The following is a 17,500-nucleotide window of genomic DNA, read 5'->3' as shown; positions in this document are numbered from 1 at the left end:
GGGAAATGCCAGAGGCAGTTTTTGCCCTCAATTAACACATGCAGATTGAGATTCAAGCTACATATAAATATATATATATATACACACGCAGTGTATGTGTGCTCGTGCGTGTGCATTTGCTTTTCTGTGTGTTTTTTGTCAAACCCCTAGTTAACAGACTATCGCTCAAAATGAAGGATGATTTGTGTGAAGCTCCCCCCTTAATGCAGGGAACTTTACATCAGGGAAAACCCTTAACGAGTTTACGTGGATGCCGTGTTATTTTTTCGTTTATTTGCTGTTAAATTTTCCGGGTAACTTTTTTGTTTTGTTTTGTACATTCGATAATGTTTTTTAGATGATTTGTAAACTGCATGCACCTCGTGGTATAACGTTAACATAATCTGTGTGTTTTGTTTGGTAAAGATTACTAATGAATACACGCACTCACACAGTCAAAAATCTACTTGAATTCCAACTTTAATTTATCAATTTATCGATTTGAATGTAACTAAAAAATTCAGCCTGATTGCAAAGACTCAAAGGTCTGTTAAACAGACTCTATTTAACTTAATACACAAGCACTTTGCAGGCCTCTCGCTCTCCAGGGTGCACGTTTAGTTGTTGTGTTGTTTGGAATGGTTTGCTCCTGAACTACATGCTCACAGACAAACCCAGGTTGCTCTTTAAATTAAACAATCCTACTGTGACTTTTATAGCCCGCTTACTCTAATAGCACGTCCCATTCTATAAAGAGAGCTATCTAGGTTTGTGTCTATAAGGTTTGTGAGGAGGGGAGGAGAAGCAGAGGAGTGGAGGAGGAGGAGGACTGTGTGTTCTGTGTGAGGACTCGCGGGAGGCCTGGGATAAGGGCAAGGGTGTGACGATGTACAGGGGAGAGGGAGAGAGAGATGGATGAGAGCCGATGAGGTACGAGGAGGAGAGAGAGAGAGTGTGAGAGGAAGAGGATGTGAGGAGTAGAGAGGAGAGAGAGGAGGAAGAGAGACCCAGACAGACAGACAGACAGACAGACAGACAGCAGACAGGACAGACGACGACAGACAGATCAGAGGGGAGAGAGAGACAGAGACAAGAGAGAGAGAGAGAGAGAGAGAGAGAGAAGAGAAAGAGAGAGAGACAGAAGGAGAGAGTGAGAAAGGGGAATGAATTGGTGTATGAGTTATTGGTAGTGTACATCCTGTAGCTCCTTTGAAGTGGCATCTCCACCTCGGCATATTCGATTGTGCTCAATAGGGGAGGTATGAGGGTCTGTGTGTGTGTGTCTCTGTGCGTGTGTGTGTTTGTGTGTGTGTGTTTGCGTGCATGCATGCATGTGTGTTACTTTTACCCCCTCATTATTCTTTGTCCTTTATCCAAGCATTCAATTCCCCATCAGCGTGTCCTACTGTTTTTACATGTATTCAACCCTGAGTTTCCCTGTCCCTCCGTCTCTCTATGTGACCCGTCGAAGAATCAATCAATTCTTTCAGTGGTCAATTTGTGCGTTTATGAGTCCTTCCCTCCATCCATCCATCCCTCCCTCCAAGCCTGGCAAGTCCCTGGCTGTCCACAGCCATCAAGAGTACTGTCTGGGAGAACAACACGTTAGCAGGGAGTGTGAATGATTTGGATGATGACTGCTAAAGGAAGCAGCCCTTAGGTGCTGTAGGTTAGACACTCCCCAGCCTGCAGTCTATCAGCCTATCAGAGGAGCTGTAGGTTAGACACTACCCAGCCTGCAGTCTATCAGCCTATCAGAGGAGCTGTAGGTTAGACACTACCCAGCCTGTAGTCTATCAGCCTATCAGAGGAGCTGTAGGTTAGACACTACCCAGCCTGTAGTCTATCAACCTATCAGAGGAGCTGTAGGTTAGACACTACCCAGCCTGTAGTCTATCAGCCTATCAGAGGAGCTGTAGGTTAGACACTATCACGTCTATCAGCCTATCAGAGGAGCTGTAGGTTAGACACTACCCAGCCTGCAGTCTATCAGCCTATCAGAGGAGCTGTAGGTTAGACACTAACCAGTCTATCAGCCTATCAGAGGAGCTGTAGGTTAGACACTCCCCAGCCTGTAGTCTATCAACCTATCAGAGGAGCTGTAGGTTAGACACTACCCAGCCTGTAGTCTATCAGCCTATCAGAGGAGCTGTAGGTTAGACACTAACACGTCTATCAGCCTATCAGAGGAGCTGTAGGTTAGACACTCCCCAGCCTGCAGTCTATCAGCCTATCAGAGGAGCTGTAGGTTAGACACTAACACGTCTATCAGCCTATCAGAGGAGCTGTAGGTTAGACACTCCCCAGCCTGTAGTCTATCAACCTATCAGAGGAGCAGTAGGTTAGACACTAACCAGTCTATCAGTCTATCAGCCTATCAGAGGAGCTATAGGTCAGACACTACTCAGGCCCCGTCCACACGAAGCCGAAACGGGCGAAACCGTTACGGTTTCGATCTATCCGGTTTCGAAGTATCTCCGTAAAGACGAAGCCAAGCGAAACCGGGTAGACCTGTAGAAACGCTATAGTACACAAGCCAGGCCCATAAGGGGCGCTGCTTCTGCTACAGAAATCCAGAAGGAAAATAAATAAGAAAAGAGGCGAGCATGCGCATAAAGGGTGAGACTCCGCGGGCTTAACAGTCATTGGCTAGAGGATCGAAGGGGGGGGGCGATGACGTCATGGTTTGCGGTTTCAGTCAGTTTCAGGCGTCCACACGAATCCAAAACGAAACCGGGTAGAATTGAAACCACCTCCGAGGGTGGTTTCAGAAGTTTGCGGTTTCGGTCAGCGGATTCGCCGGCTCCGTGTGGACGGAAGGCCGAACCGTACAAGACCTTTGCGGTTTCGCCATGAAATCAGCTTCGTGTGGACGGGGCCTCAGTCTCTCAGCCTATCAGGCTCTGAGAGGCAAACAAAGCATTTGAACGTCTCCTCATAAAACAGTCTGGCTAGGAGTTGAAAGAGTCTGCATGTTATTATGAGGAGAGACAGACATTGTTTGTTTGTTTGGATAAAGGAAGCCAATACGTTTATTAGAACCCCCGACAGATGCTATTTAATCACTGACATTATAGTAGACTGAGAGAAACGGTGTGTACAGAGGACGTGGTCCACCTCAAGTAGACTATCTTTCAGACCCAAGAGTCTGAAAACGTAACGTCTCTCCCAAAGCTCTTCGCTTATGTCTTGTTCCACGTGCTGCTGCAAGATTGACTAGCATCAAATGGCCTCTCCGAGTTACTGCAACAACATGGGCGTTTTAGCATTTGGAAAACCCAATTACATCGTATAAATCTCAATACCCATGGAAGGCCAATGCTTAAAGAAAACAAAAGTACTCTCCTGCTTGCGAGATTGGTCCAGCCCACTGCAAACGGACCACTTAAGATTGGATGGCTTGTGACGGCCACTATGTGGCTCAGACCGTGATGGTGCGACATGGTTCCTCTCAAGCGCAGAGCCACGGATGCATAGCCAGAGGGAACACAAAATGAAGCAAAAAACAGAGCTCTAGAGAGCCATGATCAGAGCAGGAGTCAGAACACAAGAGGTGCTCTAACTCTCAGAGGGTGACAGTTGGCAAGTAAACGGAGGAGGACTCAAGTCTGGATTGTCATTTAATGGAGGACAGATGGCTGGCCTTCAGTGGAGTTGGAAACAGAGAGAGAGAGAGAGAGAGAGAGAGAGAGAGAGAGAGAGAGAGAGAGAGAGAGAGAGAGAGAGAGAGAGAGAGAGAGAGAGAGAGCGAGAGGGAGATGAGCAGAGATAAATGTTTATTTTCTGAGAAGCCTTCATTTGTCCTACTTACTCAGTGTTGTACTCGTAAAAGTTCTTGATTCCATCTCTCACACACACAGACACACACACCTACACACACACACACACACACACACACACACACACACACACACACACACACACACACACACACACACACACACACACACACACACACACACACACACACACACACACACACACACACACACACACACTTGCTAATCCATTGTAGCCAACAGAATCCCTTATCTCATGCATTATGCAGGTCTGGGGAGAACCAAGCAACTGGCTGCTTGCTATTTCAAAAGTGTACCATAAAGCAGCAGCCCTATCTCTGCCTGGTCAACAATGAGGTAATGCAACATACATCATATTGGAGGGTCCATGCCACTTTTCAGAAGATCTCCGTGAATAACCACAACAAGCTATCGACCCGCGGAGAAGTGACACCCTGCATCTGACACGCAAATCAAGATACGAATGGCCTCTTGTGCGCCATAGTGTGTCTGCGTGTGTGTGTGTGTCTGCTTGTGTGTGTGCAAGCGTGCCCATGTCGGTGTGCTTGGAAATTGTCCAATATTGAGCTAGGACACCCTTGAAGAAGGCAATATTCCTGCACAGTTAGACTGACCTACAAGGTGCACAGTGATGGGAGGGTGTGTATGTGTGGGTGGTGGTGGTGGGGGGGGGGGGGGGGATGTGACAAACTCACACTCACGCTCGCAAGTGGTTTTGCACGATGGTGGCTGAAATAATTAACAATGAGTCATTTCAGATTCTATCCATTTAAGTATGAATTCCTATCATGACGGATGATAGGTATTTCTTTCTAAGTGGGTGTAAGAGGAAACCCACTGAGAAAGAAAGACAGAGAAACAAAAAGTAAATGCGGAACCTCCATTTCTGAACAGAAGTCCGTCTGTGTCTGCGTCGGTGATGGTGTCAGAGTTTGTGTGTGTGTCATTGGTTTAGGGGGTTCAAGGGATGATGAACCCTGATGAAATATGACTATCTTTTGGCTCGTCAAAGCTGCATGGGACAAGCGGTAATCTAGCGGCGCGATGACTCCCGTCTCGTGACAGCGGATCCGCCGCTGTGGCACAAGTGGGCCGTGGCGGTGTGGCTAAATGGGTCAGCGGCAGAAAGAGGCTACGCGTCATTGGACGGTAATCAGACGCAGCTTAACTTGTCGACAAGAGTTCTCTGAGAGTCATTCCAGGTTCTAAAATTACCCCGTCGTTCTATTCTTATCCAGTGACTTCCCGCTGACGTCATGGAGTCCGTAAAGGAATAATAATATTGTAACAACAACCATTGTATGTGCAATGTGTGTACACACACTCATGCACACACATACACACTTTCTACGCCTTGCTTACTTGCTTACTTGCTTACTTGCTTACTTGCTTGCTTACTTGTGTGTGGTTTATTTTGACAAGTCTTTAATCACATAGATTCAACGTTTGTAATCGGTCCTAAAATAAACTGTGTCCATTTCCCGGTAGTTCCATGCGGAGGCATTCATTGTTAACAGATGTCCCCCTATTGGTTTGGCTATTGCCTCTGTCTACTTCTAACCCTTGATGCTGAATGCTTTGCGAAAAATGCATAGCATGTACTGCATAATCATACATGAAGGATGCATTTGTATGAGAAGGATCCAAATGATTGCTGGCATAGTGAGATACTTGGAGAGTCATCCAGAGTACACGTGCAATGATTTATCAGCTGAACTATGGCCTTGATGTACTTCTCCCGATTCGGCTCCATGCCTGTTACGGTTTGAGACATGATGCATGCTGTTTTGCCGTACTACACATTGAATGCATTTTGGACCCATCGCCAACAGCATGGACTGAGGTGCACGTGTCACTTCCTGATAGCACAACGCGGAGGTACTCACCATGCAGGGCTGAAAAAAACATCTGTATGACCTCATCAGCCATTGATTAACCATCGCCTTACCACATTTTGGAGCAGTGCGGTCAAACAGGGATTCATCAGGGTCCTCTGTTTTCATGCCATTGTTTGACTGTTGGCATGAATGAATGAGATCTATGTCTACACTGACACATGCTTGGTGACTTTGAAACTTGCTTTCTAATGATTTGCTTCAAATGGGAGCAAGCACAACCTGATCAGCCTCAAATCCTGTTGAATCCAGTTTTTTAGCCCTATGTGTAGTATTGGGAATATCTGAAGCAGATTAATGAATTTGTTACATTTAATTGTTATTTTACTTATGTATAGGTTCGATTTTTTTCTGCACCAGTTTATCAAATTCATCTTAAGAGCAAATTTGCTAACCAATTGAGCAGACGTGCAAACATTTTGGTTGAGGACATACAACAACCAAAGCAGCATCTGCTCATTTGAAGAAACTATGGATGGGAAATACTCAATTCGATTTGGAGAAGTCTGAGCTGTTCCATGAATGACAGATAGACAAAATAAATGCAAGTTACTTATAAGCGTGAGGTTTGTGACATTAGCCGGGTTTGTGAGTGATTTGTGAGTTTTACCAATGTGCATCACTTCGCTGTTTCTCTGCCTACTTTCACATTGATAGAATTGGAAATGGCAACATTATGTTGAATAAATGAAGCAACCAGATACCTGCTTTCATATGAGAGATGCTTCTACTACTACTACTCCTCAAAATAATAATAGGAAGGTAGAGTACATGTACTTTCTAAATTGTTGAATGAATATGATATACCACCACCTTATACACACACATACACACACATACACACACATACACACACACACAAAATAAAACCCTGGTCAGGCTTAATCCTTGTTGTAGTTTGATGTTTCTGGTTTTGGACTATTTAACATGATTTGCTCTTTGTAAACCTCCCCGTTGTGCTGCACATCTTGCACACATAGCCTATACCTTCAACAATAATATTTAATAATCCACACGCTTAACATGGTGGACTTAATAATGCATCCAATAAAAAATGCAACTGTTCTATGGCTCTCGTAGCTAACCTCTTTTCAGATTCCCCCCTTCTTTTTTCATCTTTCATTTCCAGGGCGGGATTATGAGGATGAATAATTCAAAAAGATGGCAATTGTTCTGAGCCGGGGATTAGCCATAGCTGCCGATGTGGAAGCTAATTCTGCAGCTAACAGCGCTGCAATCATACGTGTTCCCCTCCTTAGTAGACTTCACAAACCCTTAGCTTTAGCTTAGGGTTCAGGTTTAGCTTGTGCTGTGTGACCCACTCCAAAAGAAGCACTTGCTCTAGTTTCGTCATTTACTACCACTATTCTTTATTTAGTGGGTCTCGGTTTGTTTGTTTGTATTTATTGGTAAATTTACTGAATAAATTAAAAAAAATGCTTTTCTAAACTCTGGTCATTCAAAGCACTTCAACAATGTCAGCCTCACCCAGACGAACGCACTTGGATCCACTGACGGCAGTCTGAACCGCACAACCGACAACAGCCAGCTCGCAGGGAGCAGGAAGGGTACAGCGCCTTGATCAGAGACACCTTGTGACCACATAGCTAGGAGCAGCCAGGGATTGAACCAGCAACACTTCGGTTGCCGGACAACCCGCTCTCTCCTTCTGACTGTGTTTCGTGTGTCCTTGCACACTGTTACCATAGTTACCACAGTGTTCCCCTCAAAGAGATGATTCGGGTCCAACACATCTCATTATGAGCCGAGCTTAGGGAAAGAAAAGTGAGAAGTTGGACATACTGAGCACACAGAGGGTGGTGCGAGTGTGACTCACACCATAGCCAACTCCAAATGTCCCATTTGGAATCCTGTTTCCATGGTTATGGCCCGATTGCCGACTGGTCGCATTTGGACAAGTGGTAATAGACTGAAATCTCTTGACCCCTGAAAACTGTCAGCAGCCCACTGGTTTATCGTGTCCCAGAATACAGAAATGATAATGCTGGAAATACATAGATCAATCTCTCCTGCGCCTTGCAGCCTGCAGCTTGTGTGTGTGTGTGTGTGTGTGTGTGGCAAGAGACAACCACACACACACACACACGCACGCACGCACGCACGCACGCACGCACACACACACACACACACACACACACACACGCATATATACACACAATAGCGACCTGAGTCAAATGGCAGGTAGGTGAAATGAAGCAATCTCATGCAGCTGTCGCCCTATGAGATGCAAGCACACAAACAGACACACAGAGACCCATGCACGCGCGCAGAGTCCATGTGTCTGTCTCATCGCGTTACCTTGATTAACTGTCTAAATATAGGCTGTCTGATGAGTGCCATCCACTCTCCAGCAGACTGACTGAGCAGGGGAGACACAGGGGTAGATCAAGTATATCAAATAACACTTCACACACGAGCCCATCATGTCAGAGGCGCTCAGGTTTGATCAAAACCACAAGACAATCTTTCTATTTCTCTCTGAGTGTTGTATCTTTATAGTCTGTTGGATGTCGGTGCAAGCCATGGAAAGGGGACCCAAATACAGGTGAATATAGAGGTGAGTGGGTCTGATACAGGACAATGACAGGTAATGCATATTATCTTCAGTTTTAAACTTAAACAGCCTCTTTTATGTCCAAACCAAAAGTATTCCAGTTTATTTTTCCAACCTTAACCATATACGCTTTGTCTTTAGAGGTAAAGAGGTAACGTGCATGACGTAAATGTTCTCGGTCATTGTGAAGTTCCACTTGGACTTTGACCGAAAAAAAGTTCGAAAGAAGGAAATAAGCAAGGAAGGAAAGAAGGAAAGAAGAAGAGAAGGAGAGAAGGAGAGAAAGTAAGACGAATCTACGGCCACATGACGGACCCGACGACAGTGAGGCCACCAGCTGTGTGTGTAACACGGCAACGGGTGTTGCGGCGATGCAACAGCATTATGCTGTCAATCCCACCCTGTCCCACCACCCATCCCCCCCCAGTACGGCGACAAGAAAACAAGGCCCCCCCTGCGTGACATTTAGTCCTGCAGCTGGAGGAAGCAGAGCAGACCCCTGCCCCCCCAGACCGATGGCCCGAGCGTCCGACTCATCACTCACTGTCAGCGGGGACGTCCGCGGCATGCTGGTGGGGGGGGGGGCTCCAGATTGGTTTAACCTGGAGCAATTGATTACACGCCTGCCTACACCCTGGCATTCCCATGCACTCCTGCTAATTGCACAATAAGCAGTGTGTGTGTGTGTCATTAACAACTGGCACAATTTCAGCCATTATCCGCCAGTGATAGGCGGGCATGTGCGGCGTGCGTGCGACGCGTGTCCCGTGCACACGTGTCGCGCATGCACCAGCTGAACCAGGGTTTACACTATTGTTTACACTATAGACTACGGATACACTATTATGTGACTCAAAATGCAAAAAGGCTGAAAAGAGGTAGTAACAGATCATTCGCAAGAGAGAGATACAGTGAGCGAGGCTGACTGGAGACCGAACACTATCGTGGCACATCGAAGGAAGGAACGTGGAGACAATACAGAGAGGAAGTGCTCGATGCCATCGTACAGACACTCGTTGTCTGCAGAGATGCTAGGCACAAAGGGCTGGTGTGGACTACTGATGTGTTTCAATGGAAGAGAAAAGGTCTCCACACCGGCCTGCCGCCGTTGTACAGAGCAGAGTGCTGATACGACTGTGGCCTCAAAACCCGACCCTGCCCACCTGTTTCTACTCTGTTTCACTCATGTTGGCTGCTATGACAAAAACACAGTACGTAATATTATCAATACACACCGAAAAGGGTTCATGCAAAGTGTCAAACTAATTTCAGAGGTATACGTGCCGAGAAATATTCAAAGACAATCGATGGACGCCCTGTTCAAGTATTGCTTTGATTGAACAACAAGAAAGCTTAGGTTCTAATCGACGGCTTTTGATTGAGAGCTGCTAACATTATCAGTATGTGTAATTTCAAATGCTAATTGACTCTTGTCTCCTACAAGCCTGACTATGCTATTGTCTTGCAGGTTTAGCTAACTGAGGAAACAATGAAGAAGGTAGGGAACAATGATAACGTATGCAGCCAAGTGCCTCTCAGGGACCAGCAACCTTGAAGCTGTGTTCAGCTAAGCCTCTTTCCTTTAGAATCCCCAAGCTTGGGAAAGAGCAATACTAGTCAAACTCTGTGGAAAACCCCCACTCTTGAATTTCAACAACTCTTATCTCTGGCCAGACTTTGGAGACGGCATGGACAGAGCAAAAAGTTAATTAGCATTCATACAATCCCTATTGGACTCCGGCACGGTTCCCGACCATGAAACACTCACAGCCCACCCCCGAAGGGAACACTGGCCTTCCGTCCGGCGCCATGAAAGAGTTCCAGGACGGTGGATCCTGAGGGGCGAGCGAAAGCCCTTCCAGAGGTACCTGTGGGTTCCTCCCATGGTGTAGAACAGAGATCCCCTTCTCAAGCACACCATGTATGGTCACATCATGTGATGCATTCTCCTCACTTGGAATTACCCAGAGGCCCCTGTTAGCCATTACGTCATGTTAGTAATTAGCAACACCGCCACCAGACACCATCACCCTCAAACACATCTACAGAGGCGGGGAAGGCATCACCCTCTCTGTTCCAAGTACTAATTAGGAGGAAGTCACTGTTTAAATGAGAGAAAGTAATGTGGCTTGAGGAAAGAAAATGTAATGTTTGTGTTTAATCATTGTTGGAGGCTAACAGGTGTCATTATATACATGTCATTGGAATATGAAATTAGTGGGATTTAGCTTAATGACAGTCGGTGTGGGCAGCTCGTTTAGAGCAAAACAAAAAATTACTGAATCAATATAGAAGTGAAAAGCTTGCGAAGGGTATTATCATAAGAGCTTTCTGACAGTATCACTTTAACAGTCCTTTAACATAGCTCTAAAGACAACAACTATTGCAAATAGAAAAAAATGGTTCACATGGCATGCATACATTAAAGTCGCTTTAGTAAGTCCAATCAAAAGGGAAAGAATGAAACACACGACTAAAAGTCCACAACCAATATTCCACCACATGTCCATCATGAAGACTTCCAGTCCAGGAATCCATGTGGAAAACTGAGAATACTCAGAGTACTCCATCAAAAGACACATCCCGGTTCATCTCTGACCAAACAGGATCAGAACTCTGTTTCACTCAATACCAAAAAAAAGAAATACCTCTATCAACTCATCAGTTGCTCATGTTACTTTCCTTCATAAGTATTTCAATTTCTGTGGTTCAGTCATGGAGGCAAGGGACGGTGTGAAACTGACTTTGACCTACAGCTTGTGTAAAACTGGTGCAGCAAGTCAGATTGTTCCAATGAAAATACGGTAATCAAGTTGAGTAATTGAGGAAATATAAGTGGCCTTTTTGTTTCATGACAAGCGTTTGGTCTTAAGTGCTGAAACATACAAAGTGCCTTGCAAATTACCACACAACAAGACATTAGGCCGCTGGAGAACAGACAATGCATGAAACTGAGATATTTATCTCAAGTTTGATAGATTTGCATCTTCAAAATAAGAGCACTGCCGAAGTGCACAGAGTGCACTACAGCTGTACCACTTACGGCGCAGGAGTCTGTGTATCACAAAGCTCTGCTGTGCTGTGTTGGCTCAATGACGGTTGTTCTGAATCTGGATGAGTTGTTGCTGTTGTCGTTGTTGTGATTACTTCATCTCATGTTTGTGTTGATCTCTACCACTCATGTGCTTTCCTCTTTTGTTAACACTTTCTACCGCATTGATCGTTTGTACTTGTGCTATTCACCGTCTTTTGCTATTCTATTCACACTTCCTTTTGTTCTGTTCCGCCGCACATTTCCATCACCACTTACTCACTATAAATGAAAACAGAACCTTCATCGCCATCTTCATCGTCACCACCGTTCACGACGCATGGACTGTTTCCGACAGCAGCCAGCTGCATGTTCTGCTTGTCAATGTTATTCAAATCTCCCGATTGGTATGGCAAATATATAAATATATTTGTATGTGCGCAATGCTGTTGTGTGCTTGGCTGTGTTCAATATAATCCGAGTGGATGAGTCAAACTCTGCAGGGAGCCACAGGGAAACCTAAACAAACCCAGCATGAATAATGCAACATGAGGCATAGGACGCTGTTGCTCTGCCTCACACACTCTATTCGTTCCCCTCTCTCTCTCCCTCTCTCTCTCATCTCTCTCTCTCTCTCTCTCTCTCTCTCTCTCTCTCTCTCTCTCTCTCTCTCTCTCTCTCTCCCTCTCTCTCTCTCTCTTTCTCTCTCTCTCTCTCTCTCTCTCTCTCTCTCTCTCTCTCGATATATCCCTCTCCTCTCTCCTCTCTCTCTCTCTCTCCTTCCCACTCTCCATCTACCCCTACATCCCATGTGACTCTCTCTTTGTACACGCTCAGCGGAGCTGCGTTTTATTTCTCGCTCTAAATGATGCATGATACCACTGTATGTAACGCATACATCCTCTCGGTTTTAATTTTGTTAATACCGTTTTTTCATTCCTTATAATATGTCGTTGCTCTACATGTTTCCATGGCCCTTCCTGCATATGCCCTAGCTGTATCTGTTATCTGACTATTGAATGACGTGGAGTTAAAGGGACGTTCGATATACGAGTAGAAATTGTTGGGCATGTTAAGCACTGGAATGGTATGCTCTTTCTGCCTGCGTCACTGAATTTATACGATATAAAGCGTCAAACGGTCCCAGATACTTTACTCTATTGAGGACCAAAAGTTTCCTTGGTAGAGTTAAGGGGCAGGAACAAAAGTTATGGTTTTAGGAGCATTCCATTATAGTGGACAAACGTTCAGTGTCCTCATCCACAGCCGTAAGTCATTGCCATTAACGCTAGCTTCAATTATTGGGATGTAATCGCACTTTCTTTAATCTTTTCGCCTCTTCCATCATATACTCAATGGTAAACTATTTAACCCCTTGAAAAGTTGGACTGCAAAAGTTGACTAATGCATTTTGGGAAAAACCACCAACTCAGCAACTTGTGTGCCTCCTTTGCCGTGAGTGCTGGGTGTTGCTGGGAAATACAGATGCAGATTTAATACCATTATAAAGCTCTCAGGTAAAGCGGGAGGACACTATACAGAATGCTGGAGCGCTTAATGTCTGGTCCGCTCCTCTAATCGATTGTCATATAACAACTGCTGTAACCCAATATATAAAGTACATTTATCAGTAATCTCTCTCTCTCTCACTCCTTGATATATAGCTGTGCACCCATGATGTCTTGATCTGTTGAGCAGCCCAGGCTGGGGCAGGAGGAAACTGGCCATGGACTAAAATGGAAGGCTCTGAAACCCCCGCCACCTTCGCCTCGGACGATCGATAAGCTCATCTTGACCTCTGTGTGTGCATCAATAATGCTATTTCTTATGTCTTCCCTATTTCTGCTGTACACAAGCAGCTGAACAAGTTGTTTTTCTTCCATTGGAACACACTGTGCGCAAAGGGACTGAAGAGGACCGATCCAACAGCCGTCGGTATGGCAACGGGAGGGAGGCCATAGAGTATGTCAAAGGCAAACGGACGACCATAATGGAAAAAAAGGGAGTGAGGGAGGAGAGATGGATGAGGGAGGAAGGGAGGAATAGATGGAGGGAGGGAGGGAGGGAGGGATGGATGGAGGGCGGCAGGAAGGGAGGGAGGGAGGGATGGGGGTGGAAGGGAGGGAGGGAGGAAAGGAGGGAAGGTTACCGTTGGAGGGATGGGGCAGGGAGGCAGTGAGGGAGGGAGGTAAGAAGGGATGAACAAAGAGAGGGAGGGATGGAGGAGGGAGGCGCTGAGGGAGGGGAAAGACAGATGAAGGAAGGGAGGGAGGGAGGGAGGGAGGGAGGGATGGAAGGGCCATTCAAAGCATTAAACACAGTTTCTAGGAGCCGTGCCGCCTCGGTCCATAATCTGTCTCATATCCTTGGTATTCACGGTGGGTGTCTGGCTCAGTGTGTCCACCTCTGAGTCACGCAGCGTGAACCCGGCAGCACTGGAGGCACATGACCTTCCTGTGCCGCTGCCGCCGCCTGGCCACGTGACGGCTCCATGTTGGAGCTCTCTCCCCCCACTCTCCCGGCCCCCTCCCTCTCTCTGCCTTTCCGTCCCCCCTCACACACATTTGCTTTTTTTTTTTCCCTATGAGTGTGTTCTCTCCATGTTCAAACACATATCAAACACCTACCACTCTCACAGGCACACACAAACGCGCCAGGTGCACCCACACACATACACAGGTCAATCCACAGGGTTTGCCCGAGACCTGCATGCCGTACGTAGATGCATGTCCCGGTGCGGAACACATCAGTAGAGTGGGTTCATATCAGATCGATTTTGAAAAATGAACAGGGAACAGCGAGCCATTGTATGCATACATCAGTGTCTCATTACACCATAACATCTACATCAGTGTACTCAGACACACAGTGGTTATTTCCCCTTGTCCTACAGTCACGGTTATATATGGGATATTGGGCACAGTCGGATACCTGCCCCAGTGGCACGCGTGCCCATTATCGGGCCCTTTCACTGGGCTGGCGGGGTGGTGGGGTGGGGGGGTGGGGGAGATGTGGGGGGGGAAAGCATCAGAGGAGATACCAGATGGGAAATAGAAATGGGCGCAAAGGAGGAAATAACATTCTTGTTCTTTAGCAGCTGCCGTCCTGAAAAGAGGTTACAGCTGCAGGAAGAGGAGAGGATCAAAGAAGCCTTCGCTATTACGCACAGACACGCACGCACGCACACTCACACACACACACACACAAAAATCCCATACACATACACACAAATGCAAATTACCCATGCGTGCGCAGTGCACACAAACAGAGACACAGATGCACGCACACACAAACCCACATACACACACACACACACACACACACACCACACCACACACACACACACACCACCACACACACACACACACACACACACACACACACAAACCCACAAACTCACATAAACGCAAGCATACACATGGTCGCTTATGGCTTATGCCATGTGTGTGTGTTCACTTTGCTGATGTGTAGGTGAATGTGTGTGTGTGTGTGTGTGTGTGTTTGTGTGTGTGTGTGTGGTGTTGTGTGTGTGTGTGTGTGTGTGTGTGTGTGTGTGTGTGTGTGTGTGTGTGTGTGTGTGTGTGTGTGTGTGTGTGTGTGTGTGTGCGTGAGTTTATGAGTGTGTTCGGTTTCAACATGTCAAGGTCAATGCCTGTATGCGTTTTAAGTCTGCATTGCTGTGGATGAGGATGAATGCAAATACAGATGACGTATCTTTCCCTTTTCGACACATCTAATCATCATCTACAAAGGCATAAAGATAACAGAAGCAGGAATAACAGCCTTTGGGTAGCACTGCCAAAAATACTCAAGCATGTAAAAACCCCTTGAGTTCACAGAATGAATCACATCTAAACTATATTGATGTCAACGTTATAACACCAGTACCACCATGGCTTCACCCACAAGCCCATCTCCACTTCCGAGTCATAGTGTGCCAGTGGTATTGGTAAAGTTTCACAGACGGCCGGAGTAACACGTGTGACTTGACTCAGGCGATAATTGGCCGGATTGGGATGTGTTTCTGTGTGTTGTCTGTTTTTAGGATGAATGTCAGAAATAAGCCTGCCTAAATAAAAACAGCTTTGCTCTTCGGCCTGAAAAGACATGCAGTTTTACAATCGCATCACTAGGGGGTGCTCTTGTATGAGCGAAACTACACATCCATATCCAATTTGGTACCATTTTACTTAAGTGCAATCACAAATACTTTGGATAGTATAACAGCTTTCTATTTAACACGGTTTGGATCAAACTCTGGAATATAACTTGATAATAAAAGAGACGGGGTGTTTTTCAGCCGTGAGACATGCAGTTGTGCGACTGGCATCTTTCCTATATCAGTCTTGTAAGTAGCCTATCTCAAAACCAATCGTTTAAACGTGCATGTGTGTGTGTGTGTGTGTGTGTGTGTGTGTGTGTGTGTGTGTGTGTGTGTATGTCTTTGTGCGCGTGTGTGGGAATTTACATGTTTATGTTTGCGTGTGTGTGTGTGTGTGTGTGTGTGTGTGTGTGTGTGTGTGTGTGTGTGTGTGTGTGTGTGTGTGTGTGTGTGTGTGTGTGTGTGTGTGTGTGTGTGTGTGTGTGCAAAAAAAAAGAATTACCCGGGATTGCCTGTGCTAAATCCCAGGGTGATGCCCCCCCCCCCCCCCCCCCCCACCCCTGTTAACAATACTCCAAATAAGGGTAAGGGGTATCCCATGTTTCCCGAGGGGGTATAGCTGTGGTGTGGTGAGGGTGGCGGCGGAGGGAGGGGGGGGGGGTTCCCCTGATGGGTTACAACAGGCATTAGGACATCATCAACATTGGCCATCGAAAGGGAGAAGGGGACAAGTGATAACGCGTGTACTTACCATATTGACTTCTGAGACCATGTCTATGCTCGCTATGTCTATATTCATGCCCACACCGACCGGGGGACCTGCAACACATCACACAACACACACACACACACACAACATCCGTCAGCCCATCGGAGCATTGAGGCACATCCACATTTGCACAATAAAAAATAACCAACCTATCTGTTGCATATGTGATCATCCGCAGGGTTCCAACAGACGAACGTCTATAACATTCAGAATAACAACTATTATGGACACGATGCAGGGCTGAGGCGGTGATAATCCATCCGCAATAAAAGTTAAGACCGCGATAGGTTTGGCTATTTCAAGTCAAATCGATTCGAGAGGGAAGAGTTGAACCGTGGCAGCATTCTTAAAACGGTCTGTTCCCCCAGACCCTCCAGGAGTTTTAAAACACTCTTAAGGTGTGAGGCTCTGTGAGCTATCTCCGACATTCATCCTCTCTCAGATGACTCTAAAGAAGGTCTGGAGCTTCATTTCGATCAGCGCTCCGATCGAGACCCGATCGGACCCGGTCACGATGTGTCTAAGGGTCCTGTACCCTAAAAATCAACGGGGGGTATCCCCCCCTTTTTTTTTTACTTTACGAGAAACGAACGCGTATGAACGGATGATGAAGATGATGATCCACGATGATTCAGGAGCATCGACGTGTTCCAGCGGGTTGACAACACACTAAATGAGTGCAAGACGAGCGGGTTTACCTCCGAAATCTGGCCTCAGTCGTATATCATATCCCTTCAGCAACCTGTCCACCGTCTCCTTGACCAGAGACATATTGCTAGGGTCATTTACACTGGAACTATGGAGGGGGAAAAGCAAAGAAACACAGAGCCACACACACACGCGCGCGCACACACACACATATACACACACGCACACACACACACACACACACACACACACACACACACACACACACACACACACACACACACACACACACACACACACACACGCACGCACGCACACACGTGCACACACGCACACAAACAGAGACAAGGTATTCTGCATCAATCAAAGTATCCAAGTCGTTTCATTGTTGCCACACAACGATCCATTATTGCAGCTCTTACCTGTGCGCACACACCGCCAGCAGCACGAGGGGCAGGGACACCTTCATCTCCCTTATTCTCAACACCGCCATAGTTGCATGTGGTTTGGTTTTGTTTTTTTCTTCTTTTAGGGAAGACAAGGCGAGATCCAACTTATTCTGACCAGTGCAGTAAGTCCAATGTGGGGCGCATGCGCAGACGCGACCACAACACGGAGCGCAGCGCGGCGCCTCGCTGCTGCGGTCGCTGGTTGGCGGTGGAGGATGGAGGGTGGTGGAGGATGGAGGGTGGTGGATCCCA

The 17,500-nt window shown here is 46.5% G+C and overlaps 1 protein-coding gene across 2 annotated transcripts in view; it reads right to left on the bottom strand.

Annotated features, from left to right (window-relative positions):
* The window catches only part of LOC130385747 (gamma-aminobutyric acid receptor subunit beta-2), a 52,106-nt gene extending 34,814 nt beyond the window's left edge, over nt 1–17,292 (bottom strand). Inside the window, exons 1-3 of one of the 2 annotated variants that reach the window (XM_056594423.1) lie at nt 17,222–17,292; nt 16,850–16,941; nt 16,134–16,201 (exon numbers count right to left, since the gene is read on the bottom strand). In XM_056594423.1, coding sequence (XP_056450398.1) covers nt 16,134–16,201; nt 16,850–16,941; nt 17,222–17,292 — 231 coding nt within the window. Of the gene's footprint in view, nt 1–16,133; nt 16,202–16,849; nt 16,959–17,221 lie in introns of those variants that run through there. The other variant, XM_056594424.1, reaches the window with a different exon arrangement.
* Between the last annotated feature and the right edge of the window lie 208 nt (nt 17,293–17,500).

Source organism: Gadus chalcogrammus, chromosome 7, assembly GCF_026213295.1.
Source record: "Gadus chalcogrammus isolate NIFS_2021 chromosome 7, NIFS_Gcha_1.0, whole genome shotgun sequence".
NCBI lineage: Eukaryota > Metazoa > Chordata > Actinopteri > Gadiformes > Gadidae > Gadus > Gadus chalcogrammus.
This window is presented reverse-complemented; position numbering and strand designations above follow the sequence as displayed.